Below are 16,648 nucleotides of genomic sequence, written 5' to 3'. Positions count from 1 at the left end.
AAAATTGAGTCTGCAGAGCTTCAATTTCTTTTTGTATCTGTTGGCTTTTGGGCTTTGATCTTAATTTCTTTTCTTTCTCATTTATTTTGGAAATTTTTTTTCCCTTTTTTCCATTTTGTAACTTTTTCTTTATAGCATTCTGTTGTATGAGGAAACCTCTCATAGCAGCTTTACTAGCATCCCAAATGACTCTTGCTTCTACCTCTGTATTTATATTTAATTCAAAACAATCCTTTAGAGTCTTTTGGGCCTTTCCCACCACCAAGTCATTCCTCAACAACCCATCCTTCATCCTTCGTCTAAAAGAACCCTGCAGATACAATTTCATTTCCAATAACACTGCATTATGATCAGAGCATGTCCTAGGACATATTTGAATTTTGGATACCCTTGGAGCTAAGTCTCTAGTAACCCATAAGTAATCGATTCTTGAAAATGTTTGGGGGAAATTTGAGAAAAATGTATAATCTTTTTCAGTCGGATTTCTTAGTCTCCATATGTCCGACAAATCATATTTGTCCACCATCTCAAAAAACAATTTTGGGAGTCTGCCTGCATTTTTTACTTTTTGTTCTTGTGATTTGTCCATTAATGTGGAGACTACTCCATTCAAATCTCCCATCAATATTATTTTATAATCCAAATATTAATTAAGCTTCAAGTCCAAATTTCTGAAAAAGTCCACTTTTTTGTCATTTGGTGCATAAATTCCCAATAAAAGGTATTTGTCGCCTTGTGCCATGTATCTCCCCTCCTCATCCTTAAACAAAAACTTGGGGTTCCATTTTTCTTTAATGTAGAACACCACTCCTCTTTTTTTTTTACCTTATCTGATGAAATAAAGTCCTGTCCGAGTTTTTTATTCTGTAAATTTTTTCTGTGTAATCTAATAACATGAGTTTCTTGTAAACATATTATATCCAAATTGTTTCTTTCCAAAATATGAAAAACTTGACCTCTCTTTCCCGGAGAGTTAAGGCCATTAACATTCCAGGAATAAATTCGTAAAGACATCTTAATTTTTAAAGGTCCTTCAGCCCCTGCACCCAGAGGAGGGGAACTTTCCAAACCAAGTTCTTTTGCGTTTTTCTCCAGAAATCTCTCCTTCTCTCCTACAGTTCTAATCCTCTGTTTCCTCCCTTGAAATTTGAAGGAGAGACCCTCTGGAAATTCCCACCTGAAGAAGATATTTTTCTTCCTTAGATTAGTTGCCAGATCCGAATAGTTGCTCCTCGAAGATAAAAAGTATCGTGGGATCTCTTTGAACAAAATGACCACCCTACCATCTATCTTTAAGCTTTTTTTATAATGATGTCCCAATATCGTGTCTCTCTGTTCCTTTGTTTTAAAAATCACCATGCAGTCATGTGTAATTTTAGAATCCTTTTTAGGACCAAATCTGTATGCTTTATCAATCCACAAATTCAATTCTTCTTTTGAGATCCCCCCAATAAGTTGAAAATTCCTCAATGAGCCAAGCCTTCAAATTATCCTGTTCTTTCTGGACCACTCCCCTCAGTCTCAGATGAGCCTCCTTCTCCTTTAGCTCCAAAAACGCAATTGAAGTTAGTGCCTGCTGCTGAACAGTCTCTAAGTCCCGAATTTTTACTGTTTCCAGTTGTGTGATTCTGTCCTCATGTGAGGTGATATTAGACCTCAGTGCTTTCAGATCTTCTTTCACTTCAGAGAAATCACTCCTCAATTCTTCTGTTCTTCTGTTCTAATTTCCTGGAGAAGGTTCATTACTGATTCTTCAAATGTTGGTGTTTTAGAGTCCCTTCTAGGTTTACTTTTTACTTTTTCAAACCTCTCTGACTTTTCTGTCTTGTCTGGTTTGTCAGCCCCATCCATAATTTTGTTTTATTTTTTCAAGGTCAGCTGCAGTCACAAGAGGGAGCCAGAAGGCTAAACAGGCTGTTTCCCATCTACAGAAATCCCCACTTCAGAGTAAGAGTCTTTCCTGTCCACAGTCTTTCAGTTTGGTAAATAGAATACAAGTCTTTATTTTCTCCTTTAAACACTCCCCAAAAGTTTAATCCAAGTCCTTAATTTAATTGCAGAGGGTGGAGGATACAGTTCCAGGTATTTTATGAGCTCTGGCAGCTGTGGTTACTTTGTAATTATCCAAAGTGGAAAACGAAAGTTGAGAGCTTCCTATCCCTTTGTTACTTCACAATGGAGTCTAGCCTCCCCCCACCCGGGAGGTCCGCTTCCACAAAGAAGATACAATTCAAGAGAAATCCCTAATTCTTCTGCAGGTGAGTTTGTTTTTTATCTTTTCCCCCCTTCCCCCTGCTAGAAGGGGGGATATAGGAAAGACTTGAAAGTTTCTAAACAATAAGTCTAAAGTTACGGCTTTTGGTTTTGTTAGCTGCTTTCGTTTTTACTTCAGTGAAAGGGATCGAACTCTGTTTTTAAATCCCTTTCCTTCCCAAATCGAAGTTCCAAATACAATCCTTTTACTCACAGTTTCCAGGAGGGATAGTCCAGATTTTTATTTTATTTTTGTCCTTAGAGGACCTGGCTGCTCACGATCACTGGACTCAGAGCTTCACGCTTTGAAGGAAGCAAATTGATTCCCTAGTGCCACCGTCTCCACCCTGCCCGCTCTCGGCGCTCTTTTTTAGAGCTTACCGGGGGGCAGGGGAGTCATCTCCAGCACCTGCAGGAACTAGAAAGTTGGACATTTTGCTGCCGTTCTTACCGTTTAGGGTTTTGAGGCTTGCTGTTGAGGGTTGTTCGTGTCCTCGCGTCCAGGTACTCTCCGTCAACTCACCTCCTGGTTGGGACGTGGGCTTCGAAGGGTTCCTTTTTTGATGCTGCCAGACAGTGTCAGCCCTGGGCCACCCCCAGGGCCTTTTTGGAGGTTGCGTAGCCTTCGCGCTGCCCCCCAAAGATCCCTCTAACAGCTGCTAAGCGCGGAGAATCCGCGAAGCGCACCCAGAACAGAGGGTGGAAAAACCGGAAGTCCTCTCCTAACCAGTTCTAAACCACGTTTTTGGGCCCTGGTGTTCCCAGGAAGCCGTGGATCTGTGTTATTTGGGGTACATGATGTTCCTATGGACATGACGTGTGATTTATCGGGGAATTTGGGGTGGCCCAATGCAAAAACCCTGAGCATCCATGAAGATTCATGGTTTAGAACCATATTTTTGGCTCACGGAGTTGCCAGGAAGCCATGGATCCATGTTTTTTGTGGTGCAGGCTGTGCCCTTGGACTTGACATGTGATTTGATGTTGAGCAAAAACACTGAGGATCCATGAGGATCCATGGTTCAAAACCACGTTTTGGGGACATGGTGTTGTTAGTTTCTGTGCACGAAGCAAACAACAGTAAACTTAAGTTCTTGTGAAGCTGAACTGAATGCACTGTCTTTTTTTTTAAAGATATTTATTGAGATTTTCCACCTTAATACATTAAAAAATCAAAAAAGAAAAAAACAAAAAAGTTAAAAACACATAAAGTTTACAATCCGTATTTTCAATAACATATTTCCCTGACTTCCCCACACCTCCCCTTCTTATATTCCAATTCAAATTGTTAGTTCAACAAGTTCTTATCCCCAATTTTTGAACCTTTTTATATTTAGTTCATTTTAGAAAAACCAATTTTAACTTATAAACATCAATATTTGTACATCAGTGCTCATTCTTAAAACTTTTTTCTAAAGTCGACCCAAATTCCCTTCCACGAATTCCCCAATTTTCATACTAATAACAAAACAAAATAAAAAAACAGATTATAATTGTACACCCTTTGGATTCCCAAACTCCCCCCCCTTTCCCGGTTTCGATCCCCAACAAATGTCCATCAGTCTTAGTCTACTATCAGCCTGGAGACCTCACATCCGAGGCTCTTAATTCTCTCTCAATTCCTCTCTGCCGGTTTTTTTGGTAGTCCTTAGTATTAAACACCAGATCTTGGAGAAGCTCTGTCCCAATAGGGTCCATGTTTCTTCAAGCCAGACCTCCATACTTAAAAGTGGAGCCTGAATCTTGTTTCTTACTCCTTTTAAGTCCAAATGTCCTGAAAGCTCCAACTTCCACCTTAATCAAATTTGTAATCCATAGGTCTTCAGATCTCCACATAAGGAGATCTCTCCATTCTTCAATCTCCAATTCAGACCAGATTTTCATCATCCAGTACTTATTTTCCTTTGTAACCATCATGTCAGGCCTCTGGCTCTCCTTTGTCATCTGCAACATTACATCTCCTCCTTCCTTTTCCTCAGAAACAACATATAACTCTTTCTCCACACTCTCAAATCTCTCAAGTTTCTCTTCTTGTCCAGCTGCATGAACTTCCTGAGTCAAATCCTTATCAAATTCAATGAATTTGTTTACTGTTAAGTCCAGAGTTGCAACATTGGTAGCCAAAACATCAATTTGGCCTTGTAACTTTCCCAAGAGAAGAAAAACTCTGTCCAATTTAGCTTGAATTTTTCCTCCTTCAGCCATTCTTGTAATGTCCCAAAACCCCCTCTAGAGGGATTTTGGTTACTTAATCTTCCTTCCAGTTCAAATCCAAAAATCAAGTTCGTTTGTATCAGTTCTTCCTTGTTTTCAACAAAATATAACCAAATTGTAGCAAATATATCCAGCAGAGATAGCAGAAACAAAGTTCTCTTTTTCCTTCTTGACAGCTAATTTGACAGCTGTCAAACTCTTCTATATCTCCTCAACAGGCTCTCTCACGGATCACTCCCGGGTCCGGGGGGGTGGCACTTCAGCTATCAAAATTAGCTCTTATCCTCCAGTAAAATTACTTATACTGCCAAATCGTGAAATTAATGTCTTTTACCCAATAAAGAAGAAGAAGTTCTCTCGACCTTAGTTAACTAGTCCTTGCTTTAAATTATTTACAAGACGGGGAGACGGACTTCCTGTTTGCGCCTTCCCCGATCGTGCCTAATTCAAAAAATTTTTTTCTTTGCAAATCCAATTTCCGTACTACTCACGGGTTGTTGCTTTTAAAGTCCAATTGTTCACAAGAAGAAGTCAGCGCTCTCCGACCATGGCATGCGGCTTCACTCCGCAGGAGAAGCAGTCGACTCTCAGCACCGCGCCGCTTGCCCCGTCCCCCGTTCCGAAGCCTTTAAAAAGGCTCCTTCGCGGGTCGGGTTAGCACTGTGAATGCACTGTCTTATTCACTTGTGGATTGTGAATGGTTGTTACAATTGTGTAAAGGCATGAGAATTCCTGTAAAGTCTCCAATCCAGGTTTATCAGGACAACAAAGCATGTTTAGCTTTGCTAACTTCTGAAGATTGTAAGCAAAGCATGAAGCACTTGCAATTGAAGCTGCAACATGCTAGAGAATGTGTTCAGAAAGGACTCGTAATGGTGTCCTACATGCCAGGTAATGAAATTCCTGCTGATTTATTGTCCAAGGTTGTTCCGAAAGATCAACACTGTACCTATGTACAGAAACTGAGTTTGGAAATTTTGGAACAAGAAGGGGACAAACTGAAACTGCAGAGCTTTGAGAAATTAAAAGATAAAGTGCGAGACTGGCTTCATTATTATCAAATAATGGAGGTTTACAAGTTGGACAGGAAAATTGGCTTTCAGGTGGAAAAATCAAAATTGGAAACATAATTGTTAGAACCCAATACTAAAAATTTGTCAAAAATGTATAACTTGCTATTGAAATGGAATACGCAGGATGAAACAGTGAAGTCAGCCATGATTAAGTGGGCACAAGACATTGGTCATAACATTATGTTTGCTGACTGGGAAAAGTTGTGGACCACCGGTATGAAATTTACGGCATGTAATGCCTTAAGAGAGAATATTATGAAAATGATTTATAGGTGGTACATGACCCCAGTCTAGCTTGCAAAAATTTACCACTTGCCTGATAATAAATGTTGGAAATGTAAAGAAAATGAAGGTACATTCTTTCACCTTTGGTGGACGTGCCCGAAGATTAAGGCGTTCTGGGAAATGATATATAATGAACTGAAAAAGGTATTTAAATATACCTTCCTGAAGAAACCAGAGGCTTTTCTCTTGGGTATTGTCGGCCAATTGGTGTCAAAGAAGGATACAACATTCTTTATGTACGCCACAACAGCAGCAAGAATACTCATCGCGAAGTATTGGAAGACACAAGACCTACCCACCTTGGAAGAATGGCAGATGAAGGTGATTGACTACATGGGACTGGCAGAAATGACTGGCAGAATCCGAGACCAGGGGAGAGAGACAGCGGAGGAAGATTGGAAGAAATTTAAGGACTATCTTAAGAAACATTGCAAAATTAATGAATGTTAGTATGACGCTGGTTTAGAATTTATGTGGTTTCCAGCTGTAACGGATAAGTAAAAAGAAAAGAAAGGTAAAAAATTAAATGAAATTTAGGGAAAGGATTTGCTGAATCAATAAATTAGAAACTGGAATACAGAAAGGGGAGGTATGAGGAAGTCGGGGAAGTAAGTTACAAGAAAATAAGAGATAGAAAATATACTTGTTTGTTTTTATTATTATTATTCTTGTCTGTTTCTATTTTTGTATTTTTGTATTTTTGTATTTTTGTTTTGTTATGTCTTTATATAATTTTTGAAATTTTAATAAAAAGCTTTTTTAAAAAAAAAAACACAGAAACTGAGTTTGTACTGAGATTGTACTGACACACTGCCCAGTGGTGTTCATAGAAAGGGGGAGGATGTTAGTTTCTGTGTGTTGCCACTGTGCAGTGCTTTGGAGTCACAAGACTCTGTTTACATTCCACACATTCCATAATGTTGGAAGTCTCACAGGAGACGGGAGATGGATGTGACGTTAGTGGTTTCCTGTTCCTTTGTTCCTTTGTTTGTTTCAGTTACTCTCTGCTCTCACAGAAAGATTATGATTTCTCTTCTGTCTGCGTAGCTTAGAAATAAACTCTTTGCAATGTAGCCATAAATCTCATCACTTCCGTGTGCTGCTTTGATTCTCTGCTGAATGGGAATGTGCCTGAGGCCTCATCAAAGGCTCAGGTCGTTAATCACATCGGAGGGCGATTCCGAAGGACTCGGCCGGAGGAAGATGAGCTTTATCAGCTCGGTAGAACAGAGTTTCCGACAGGTGTCGCCAGGAAGCCGTGGATCCGTGATTTTTGTAGGGGAAAGGTTGTGCCTATTGCCATGATGTGTGATTCAACAGTGAGTTAGGGGTGCCCCTGCAGGGATGATCACTGGGTCCGGAGCACACTCCCCACCCACAGGCAGCCTCAGTCTGCCTGCACGCATGACCTTGGGGTGTGGAACACACTCCCTCTCACAGACAAAGCCACAGCCACATGCCCTCTGTCTAACCTATTGCGGTCTTAGTAGTCTGCCGTGCCCTGTCTGTAACCCCTGTTTCCTTCGAGTAAAAACATTGTGCAAGGGGAAAGTGAGGCGGTGGAAACAGGTGCCAAAATAACCTGTACTACCCCTCGATCTCAGGATTGAAAGATGTGTAAAGGTCACAGTCCAAATGTATCTGCCTGGTTTTGCATATTGTGTCAATAAAAGGAGCCTCTGCGGCCTTTAGCGAACAGCTTGCTTCTGCACAGCTCACCTGATGATCAGCACCTGTCTTGTACCTTCACTTCATGCCGCAGTGCAAAAACCCTGAGGATCCATGAGGATCCGTGCTTCGAAACCATGTTTTTGGCTCACGGTGTTGCCAAGAAGCTGTGGATCTGTGCTTTTTTTGTGCAGCCTGTGCCCATGGACATGATATGTGATTTGATGCTGCTTTTGGGGTGGCCCAATGCAAAAACCATGAGGATCCATGCTTTGGAACCACGTTTTTGGCTCAAGGAGTTGCCAGAAAACCGGGGATCCGTGTTTTTCTTGTGTGCAGTCTGTGCCCATGGACATGATGTGTGATTTGACGGTGAGTTTGGGGTTCACCAATGGAAAAACCCTGAGGATCCCTGGGGATCCATGGTTCGAAACAACGTTTTTGGGCCATGGTGTCGTCAGGAAGCCATGGATCCGAGACTTTTGTGGTGCAGGCTGTGCCTATGGCCATCAAGTCTGATTCGACAGTGAGTTAGGGGTGCCCCAATGCAAAGATCTGGAGGATCCATGAGAATCTGTGCATCAAAACCAGGTTTTTGGGCGAGGATCCATAGTTCGAAAAAATGTTATTGGGCCATGGTGTTGCCAGGAATGCGTGGATCTATGATTTTTGTGGTGCAGGATGTGCCCATGGACATGACATGTAATTTGACAGTGAGTTTTGGGGTGGCCCAATGCAAAAACCCCGAGGGTGCATGAGGATCTGTACTTCGAAACCACGTTTTTGGGCTATAGTGTCATCAGGAAGCCATGGATCCATGTTTTTTGTGTTGCAGGCTGTGCCCTTTTACATGATGTGTGATTTGACAGTGAGTTAGAGGTGACCCAATGCAAAAACCCTGAGGATCCATAAAGATCCGTCCTTCAAAACTATGTTTTTTGCCCACGGTGTTGCCAGGAAGCCGTAGACCTGTGTTTTTTGTGGTGCCAACTGTGCCCATGGATATGATATGTGATTTGACGGTGAGTTTAGGCTGGTCCAATGCAAAAACCCTGAGGATCCATGAAGATCCAGCGTTCTAAACTGCTTTTTTGGTCCACGGTTTTGCCATGAAGCCGTGGAGTTGTGTGTTTTTTATCTGCAGTCTCTGTCCATAGACATGACGTCTGATTTGATGGTGAGTTGGGGGTGCCCCAATGCAAAATCCTTGAGGATCCATGAGGATCCGTGCTTCGAAACCACGTTTTTGGGCCGCGGTGTCGCCAGGAAGTTGTGGATCTGTGTTTTTCTTGTACCAGGTTGTGCCCTGTCGGGATCTCCACTCGGCCAAGCTGATAAAGCTCATTTTCTTCCCCCAGAATCGCCTTCCGACGAATAACTAAGGACCTGAGCCTCTGATAAGGTTCCAAGGCACGTTCCCACATTAAGCAGAGTATCAAAGCAGCGGAAGTGATGAGATTTATGGCTACATGCTATGCTTTATTTCTTACGACGCAGACAGCAAGGAAATATACATCCTCTCTCTATGAAAGCAGAGAGCAACTGAACAAAGTATAACTGACCTTGGGAACAAAGTGAACTCTAATGCAGAAGCAATTGGGAAACTACTGGAAGATTCATCTACAACACGAAAGATAGCTGAGGAAGCTAAAGAAATTGCAACTGCTGCCGAGGAAAAATTTCCACCGGTGTACAGGAAACTAGATGAGTACGAGCTGGCACTCTCTATGCAGGATATGCAACGCAAGGAGAAGAACCTAAGGATTAGACTTGTGCCGGAAAAGGAAGGAGACAACTTGGTGGATTACTTGACAAAAGAATTTTCTGACTTTTGGAAGCAGGAGCTGGATAAGGAAGAATTTAAGATAGAGAGTGCATTTAGACTGGGAACAAGGCAGAGGAAGAACAGACCCAGAGATTGCCTAATAACTTTAAGATCAAAGGAGGAGAGAGACAAAATACTGAACCTGCACTACCAAACAACCCTTCAAATTGAAGATTTTCACATTGAGATTTTTAAAGATATTCCCAAAAGTATTTTGGATGCAAGAGGTTTTTACAAGGACTTGGTGACACTGCTGAAAAGGAACTACATACCATTCAGGTGGGAGTTTCCCCAAGGCTTGTCTTTTAAATACAAGGGGAAGAAAAGAAGAATAAAGACAGTGAGTGATAAAGACAAGTTCTTAGGAGAACACGAAGAAGACCTACAGAAAGAGACGTTTCCAGGACAAGGGCATCCTTCAAGCAAGGGACCATTAGATACGGATACGGAACCACCGACAAAAGAGGAACAACAACTGGGAGCTGTAGGAGGAAAGAGTAAATAACCCCATCATGGCTCTGCAACTTTTAACCTGGAATTGTAACGGTTTAAATATTCCCAGAAAAAGAAAAAAATATATTTCATGCTTTAAAGAAAGACCAATTGGATTGGATTTGTTTACAAGAGACTCATGTGACAAGAGCACATAGGAAATTATTAATAAATAAAAGATTGGGACAAGAATTTATATCTTCAGACAGAGTAAAAAAGAGAGGAGTGGTGATCTATGCAAAGGAAAATTTGCAACCGAAACAAATTTTTAAAGATGATCAAGGAAGATATTTGGCAATTGAAATTCAATCTCAAGGAGAAAAGTTTTTGATAGTGGGAATCTATGCACCAAATGAAGGGAAAGCTGAATTCTTTAAGAAGTTGCATGAGACTTTGATGGACTACATGGATTACAATTTAATTATGATGGGTGACATGAATGGAGTAGTTTCAACAAATATGGACAAAGCACAAAGACAGGTAGTTACAAAAGACGGAAGACTACCAAAAACTTTCTTTGAAATGACTGACAATATGGACTTGATTGACATTTGGAGAACAAAACACCCATTAGAAAGAGAGGGAACCTTCTTTTCTGAAGCCAAAATGACATGGACACGGATTGACCAAATTTGGGTGACTAGCAGTATGGCGTCGAACATAAAGAAAGTGGAAATCTGCCCAAAAACCTTCTCCGACCATAACGCAGTAAAGATGGTGATGAAGCAAACAACAACTGGCTCCTTCAGATGGAGAATGAATGACACCCTATTTAGAGACGAGGAGATTTGTAAGAAGGCCCAAAAAACTTTGAAAGATTATTTTGAAATTAACTTAAGGACTAAAGTAGAAAAAAGAATAGTATGGGACGCAAGTAAAGCCGTGATGAGAGGGTTTTTGATACAACAAAATACATTAAAGAAAAGAAAGCAAAATGAGAGGAAAGAGAAAATTTTGGAAAAGATAAAAGAAGGAGAAAGGAAACTAAGATTGAAGCCAAAATCGCAAGAGATTTTAAGAGAAATTAAATTATATCAAACACAATACATGGAACTGATGAATCAAGAAATAGAATGGAAAATTAAACAAATGAGACAAAAGACTTTTGAATCTGCAGATAAATGTGGCAAGTTATTGGCTTGGCAAATAAAGAAGAGACAAAAACTCAACACGGTAATAAACATAGAAGTGGAAGGAAAGAACATATGTAACCCAGCGGAAATTAGGAACTGTTTTCAGAGCTACTTTAGACAACTGTACACACAAGGGCCGCAGAAAGAAATGGATATACAACAATTCCTCGAGAAAAATGGGCTGAAAAAGATTTCGCAGGAAAGTAAGACAATTTTGAACCAGGAGATATCAGCACAAGAAATAGAAGATGCCATTCAAAGCATGACGTTGGGCAAATCTCCTGGACCGGATGGACTGACTTCCAAATATTACAAAGTTTTGAAGGAAGGGTTGATACAACCTTTGAAGGAAGTCTGCAACGAGATCATGGAGGGGAGAAGGGCACCCGACACGTGGAGGGAGGCCTACATCACACATATACCAAAGACAGAGACTGAAAAGACTCAACTTAAGAACTACCGACCCATCTCGTTACTAAATGTGGATTACAAAATCTTTGCTGATATTTTAGCAAAGAGATTGAAAAGAGTTTTGATGGAGGAGATTCATGGGGACCAAGCGGGCTTTCTCCCGAAAAGGCATTTGTCGGATAACGTAAGGAATATAATTGACATTTTGGAGAAGTTGGAAGTGAATATAAACACTAAGGCTGTTTTGATATTTGTGGATGCCGAGAAAGCCTTTGACAATATATCTTGGAGTTTTATGTTGAAGAACCTCCGGGGGATGGGGGTAGGCCAAGGGTTTGAAAATGGTATAGGTGCAATATACTCTGAACAGAAAGCAAAATTAATTGTAAATAATGTGGTCACAGAAGAGTTCAAGATTGAAAAAGGGACACGTCAGGGGTGCCCTATCTCCCCACTACTTTTTATATCGGTCCTGGAGGTTTTGCTTAATATGATTAGGAGGGACCAGCTGGTTAAAGGGATTCAGGTCGGAGCTAAACAATATAAACTGAGAGCATTTGCAGATGACCTAGTACTTACATTACAAGAGCCAGAAGCTAGCACGAAAAGAGTTTTGGAAATAATTCAAGAGTTTGGTCAAATGGCAGGATTTAAATTGAATAAGTTAAAGACTAAGGTATTGGAGAAAAATTTAACACAGGTTGAAAAAGAAAGGTTTCAGAATGAGACAGGGTTGACTGTGGTTAAAAAAGTGAAATATTTGGGTATAAATATGACAGCTAAGAATGTGAACCTATTTAAAGATAATTATGAAAAAACTTGGACAGAAGTGAAAAAAGATTTGGAGATTTGGTCAAACTTGAAGCTTTCCTTGTTAGGTCGAATTGCAGTTATAAAAATGAATGTATTGCCAAGAATGTTGTTTTTGTTCCAAGCATTACAAATAATGGATAAAATGGACTGTTTCAAGAAGTGGCAAAAAGATATTGTAGCACCCTGCTTGTGGTTAACGCTTAGCTGGAATGAAATATTCAACGCAGCAATAGAGAAATTAAAATAATAATTTATTTGTCAGACAAATAAATAAGAGGCACAGTGGTATATGGTTACCAAGCTCTGGCCTGGCCTCCTGCCCTTATGGCCAGCACTTATATTCCCTCAATCCAGCCCCCTTTCTCCTCCCTTTGGCTGCCTCTGTCCAATCAGCCTGGTTAAAATTCCTATTGGCTGTTTGCTAGAACCAATCATAAAAGATACACCCATTTCCTATTACCTTTTATGGGAGACAAAGAGCTATATTTCCTTCTATTTATAATTGGCAAATAAGTAGTCATATATCTTACATTTACCTCGACCAGGCACCTTAATTACCAGATAACCTTTTGCCCTAGACTAGGCGCCTTAACTAACATTTCATCTTTTGCCCTATTGCCCTATTCACTCCAAAACAGATGGTGGCTAATTTTATCTGAACAGATCTTTTTGTTCATCTCCCCACACATTATCAATGAAAGATCTCCTTCTTTGGAGGTCATTAAGCAAAGGCTCAACAACCATATGTCAGGAGTGCTCTGATGGTGTTTTTTCTTGCTTGGCAGGGGTCTGGACTCGATGGCCCTTGTGGTCTCTTCCAACTCTTCTATGATTCTATGATTCTTACTTTCTAAATCCTTTGCATAATTACATTTAAGCCAATATTTCATACATATATAGTTTTTTTTAGAAGAAAGGGAACTTAGTAAAAGCTAAGCTAAATTCTAAGTTTTCTCTAAATTCTCTGAAGCTTCAAAGCAGCTTCAGAGAGAAGCCTCTTCCCTATCCAGCTGCTGTTTGTATTAGCTCTTGCCCTTTTAACCTTAGGAAGATGTGGCTCAAGTTTAATGGGAGGCACAATAATTATTACTATTTGTGTTTTTGCAACCTTGATTGTATTCTATAATTTGTATGGTCAGTGTGACCTTTTGTTCCCAGCCTGTAATTTCCTTTTACAACCCTGAGACACTGCTATAGATCAGGGGAGCCCTCGATCAAGAAGATAAACAGCTGCCAGAGTATGGTTTCTGCCTGGCATGAGAGATACAAACATTTACAAATATATATTTCTTTAAGGTCATTTTTAGAATACAGGAATCTGATCAAAATATAAGCCTTGATTAAAAATGCAGGCTATGATCAGATGCCTCATTCCCCCCTTTCAAGCTCAAGGACCTTCCCAAGTGTCCTTGATAGCTTGACCTTCATCATATTCCTGAGGTAAAGCTCTGTATAGGGCCATGATATGAGGTAGAGTTTCATTTGAAATCATCTTGCTAATTGTACTTCTAAAACATGAAATGATACATGGCACCATACACAAAACCTTACTACTACCGTCAAGAAAAACAAGCAAGACAATAGTATCCCTTTGAGTCCTGCGACATTTGGTAACCAGTCCTTCCCATGTTTGTACTGGGACATGTACTATACTCTCCATCTTTGTAGCCAACACACGGATTGCCTCACCATTATCAGAAATGTTAAAGCAACAGGCATTCCCTGTCAAGTTCAAGACTCCACATAGGCCTCCCTGCCTGGCAAGTACATAATCCATTCCCATTTTCAGCTGCAAAATGGCGGCTCTACTTTCATCCAACTGTTGTGCAATAAGTCTCAAACTCTGGGCCGTTGCATTGGTTACAAGTTCCACTACTGCTTGCAATCGAATTATTCTGTTTAGATTATAAATAGGATCCCGAGCCCCTTGTATGAGCTCATCAGGATTCCAGGAGGCAGGTTCATAATAGGCTATAATGCGCTCTGGTGGCCAATCATCAGTATCGCTCCAACTTTGGGTACTTCCTCCTGCTATATGAGAAATATCAGCGTTTCTTCGTGTACGCTTGGCTGAACTAGTGGGCATAATCCACATTGGTGGTAATACCCATCCCAGGAAACAAGTCCCACTCCATTTGGAAGGGAGTTTCTTGTATGCCCATTCTCCACATATCCACCACAACCATCGGGTCTGAGGTTTTTGGTATGTGGAGTGCATAAGGCGAAATATCAAAAGGGGTACAGAGTTCACAGTGCAGTATGTTAGATTGCCTTTTTCTGTCACAGTTATGTTCCACACCATTTTCCATGCATGAATAAAAGGAGGTGCACAGGGCAAGGTATTCCGAGTTCGATAGGTAGTACCGTTTGCCCAGGTTTGACTATTCTTAATATAATCCCAAGTATAGTGGCAATGAGAAGAGCCTATCATGGTAGAATCAGCTGCCTCTGATGATTTATGTACACAGAATTCCCCTTGTACAGGTATAACTCGTATTGGTTTAGTTGAGTTCCATCCGGGGAAATTCTGTACTTCTGTTTGGTGTGGCATTTCGCTTACCATACCAATGGCATTTAATGGTATTGGTAATAAGGGCATACCTCCCTCTGAATCATCTGGCCCAAGAGAGCAAACAAGGCAATTGGTCCTATTTGTAACATTGGCTACCATCTCAGCTAAGCCTACCCACATATTGTGGTTATGGTGGAATCCATATTTAGCAAATTTGCTCAAATTCAAGGACCCTTCCCCTTCCCAAGGGATCAGGATTAATAATAAAATCATGTTGATGTCTAGTATATGCATTCCTTCCACAAAAGATTACCTTATTGTGATAACAAAAAAATATTAGCCCCAATATAATTCCTCCAGTGACAGAAATGGGGAACCACCAAGACCAAAACATATATCCCAAGGATCCCCAATGAGTAATATCTCTAATAATTGTTCCACAGGGGGGGGCAGTCAATCAATTGTATAAGAGAATCTTCCCGTTCACAATCGCTGGTTCAGACGCTCCTCAAGCTTCAGGCGTGCGCAGGTCAGCCAGCTTCCAGGTTGTGGCTGCAGCAGGCCAGTCGTCTAATGTTGCCCGTGACCTAGCCCGTTCCCCGTAGGGCTAGATACAGGGTTTTTTTGGAGAGAGTCAGTTTAAAAAAGGATTAGAGGGGTCACCTTTGCACGTCCAACTGCCTTCGGACTTCTTCAAACGGGAGTGATGAATCCAGGGGGTCACCTCAGCTACCTTCACCGTTGTTGGAGTAGAGAGCAAGACGGTGTAAGGTCCACGCCACTTAGGTGCAAGTGGATCACGTTTCCACTCTTTCACCCATACGCTATGCCAGCCTGGAACTGATGAATCGGCTCGGCAATGCTGCAAGGCGTGTGCTTGAGGGCCCACCTGTTAAGATAAACAACAACAAAAAACACGGGAGAGAGACAAAAACACGGGAGAGAGATTGCACTTGTCCCTGTGTCACATGGTCTCCTATTTGTTTGAGGTCAGCTGGAATATCCTGAACAAAAGAGGGTGGCCTCCCATACAGGAGCTCAAAAGGTGACAACTTAAGTCTTTTGTGGGTGCACACTGAACACGAAACAGTGTTATGGGTAACACATCACTGCTGTGGCCAGCATTACCATCTTTTCTTTCTGCCACTTCTTCTTCTCTTGTTTCTCAGCCTCATCCCTATTCCGATAAACTCGGCGTGCAATGGCCATAATTTGGCTCATCAGCATCCCTTCCCATCCTTCTGATTTCTGAATTTTCTTACGAATGTCAGAAGCACACTGGGCCACAAATGTAGCAGTAATCATTCTGCCGTTTTCAGGGGCTTCAGGGTCAAAAGGAGTCCATATACGATAGGCTTCCTGCAGCCTCTCTAAAAAGTCTCCCGGACTCTCATTTGGTTTCTGTTCTACTTCTGAGACTTTAGACATATTAGTGGGCTTCTGGCATGCCCTGCGGATACCTTGCACAAGCGTCTGGCGGTAGGTGGTAAGCCTGGCCAGGTGAATTGCATTGTTTGGATCCCAATTAGGATCTTCCAAAGGAAAGTTATCCTGGAGATGACGGTCAATATTAAAAATATTTCCCACTCTGGCCTGCTCACGCAAATATATCTGTGCCTTCTCAATTATGTCTCTCCTTTCCTCAGTGGTGAACAGAGTATTCAAGAGTTGGCGGCAATCTGTCCAAGTAGGACTATGAGTATTTACTATTGAAGTCACCAAGTCCATCATAGCCTGAGGTTTTTCTGCGAAAGATGGGGTGTGTGTTTTCCAATTCATCAGATCCGTAGTTGTGAATGGAATGTACTGGAGGATCGAAGTTCGAGGTGGCCGTGGTCCGGGTTGCCCGTTAACCAGCACAGGCTCCTCAAGTGCATCAAATACTCTTCTAAGAGGGGCTACTACGTGACCTTTCTCTTCGCTTTGCTCTAGGGGCCTCAAATCATAGGGGATGGTATCTGTCCCAAGG

At 41.3% G+C, this 16,648-nt stretch overlaps 1 protein-coding gene across 1 annotated transcript; it reads right to left on the bottom strand.

The window, feature by feature from the left end:
* Positions 1 to 13,545: 13,545 nt before the first annotated feature.
* LOC128406021 (syncytin-2-like) lies at positions 13,546 to 15,684 on the bottom strand. The gene is made up of 2 exons (XM_053373075.1): positions 13,857 to 15,684; positions 13,546 to 13,713 (listed from the first exon to the last, which is right to left on the bottom strand). Exons 1-2 carry the CDS (start codon positions 14,971 to 14,973, stop codon positions 13,676 to 13,678), a joined length of 1,155 nt encoding a protein of 384 aa, XP_053229050.1. The 5' UTR covers positions 14,974 to 15,684; the 3' UTR covers positions 13,546 to 13,675.
* Between the last annotated feature and the right edge of the window lie 964 nt (positions 15,685 to 16,648).

The sequence above is a fragment of the Podarcis raffonei genome, chromosome W, assembly GCF_027172205.1.
Source record: "Podarcis raffonei isolate rPodRaf1 chromosome W, rPodRaf1.pri, whole genome shotgun sequence".
In the NCBI taxonomy this organism is placed as follows: Eukaryota; Metazoa; Chordata; class Lepidosauria; order Squamata; family Lacertidae; genus Podarcis; species Podarcis raffonei.
This window is presented reverse-complemented; position numbering and strand designations above follow the sequence as displayed.

Bases quoted from the DNA above. Each gene is read 5' to 3' on its own strand.
- LOC128406021 (XM_053373075.1), bottom strand. From the start codon at position 14,973: ATGCATATACTAGACATCAACATGATTTTATTATTAATCCTGATCCCT. The intron at 13,714-13,856 runs GTGAGGCAATCC...GGTAGTAGTAAG, and splicing joins CTTTAACATTTCTGATAATG to GTTTTGTGTATGGTGCCATG.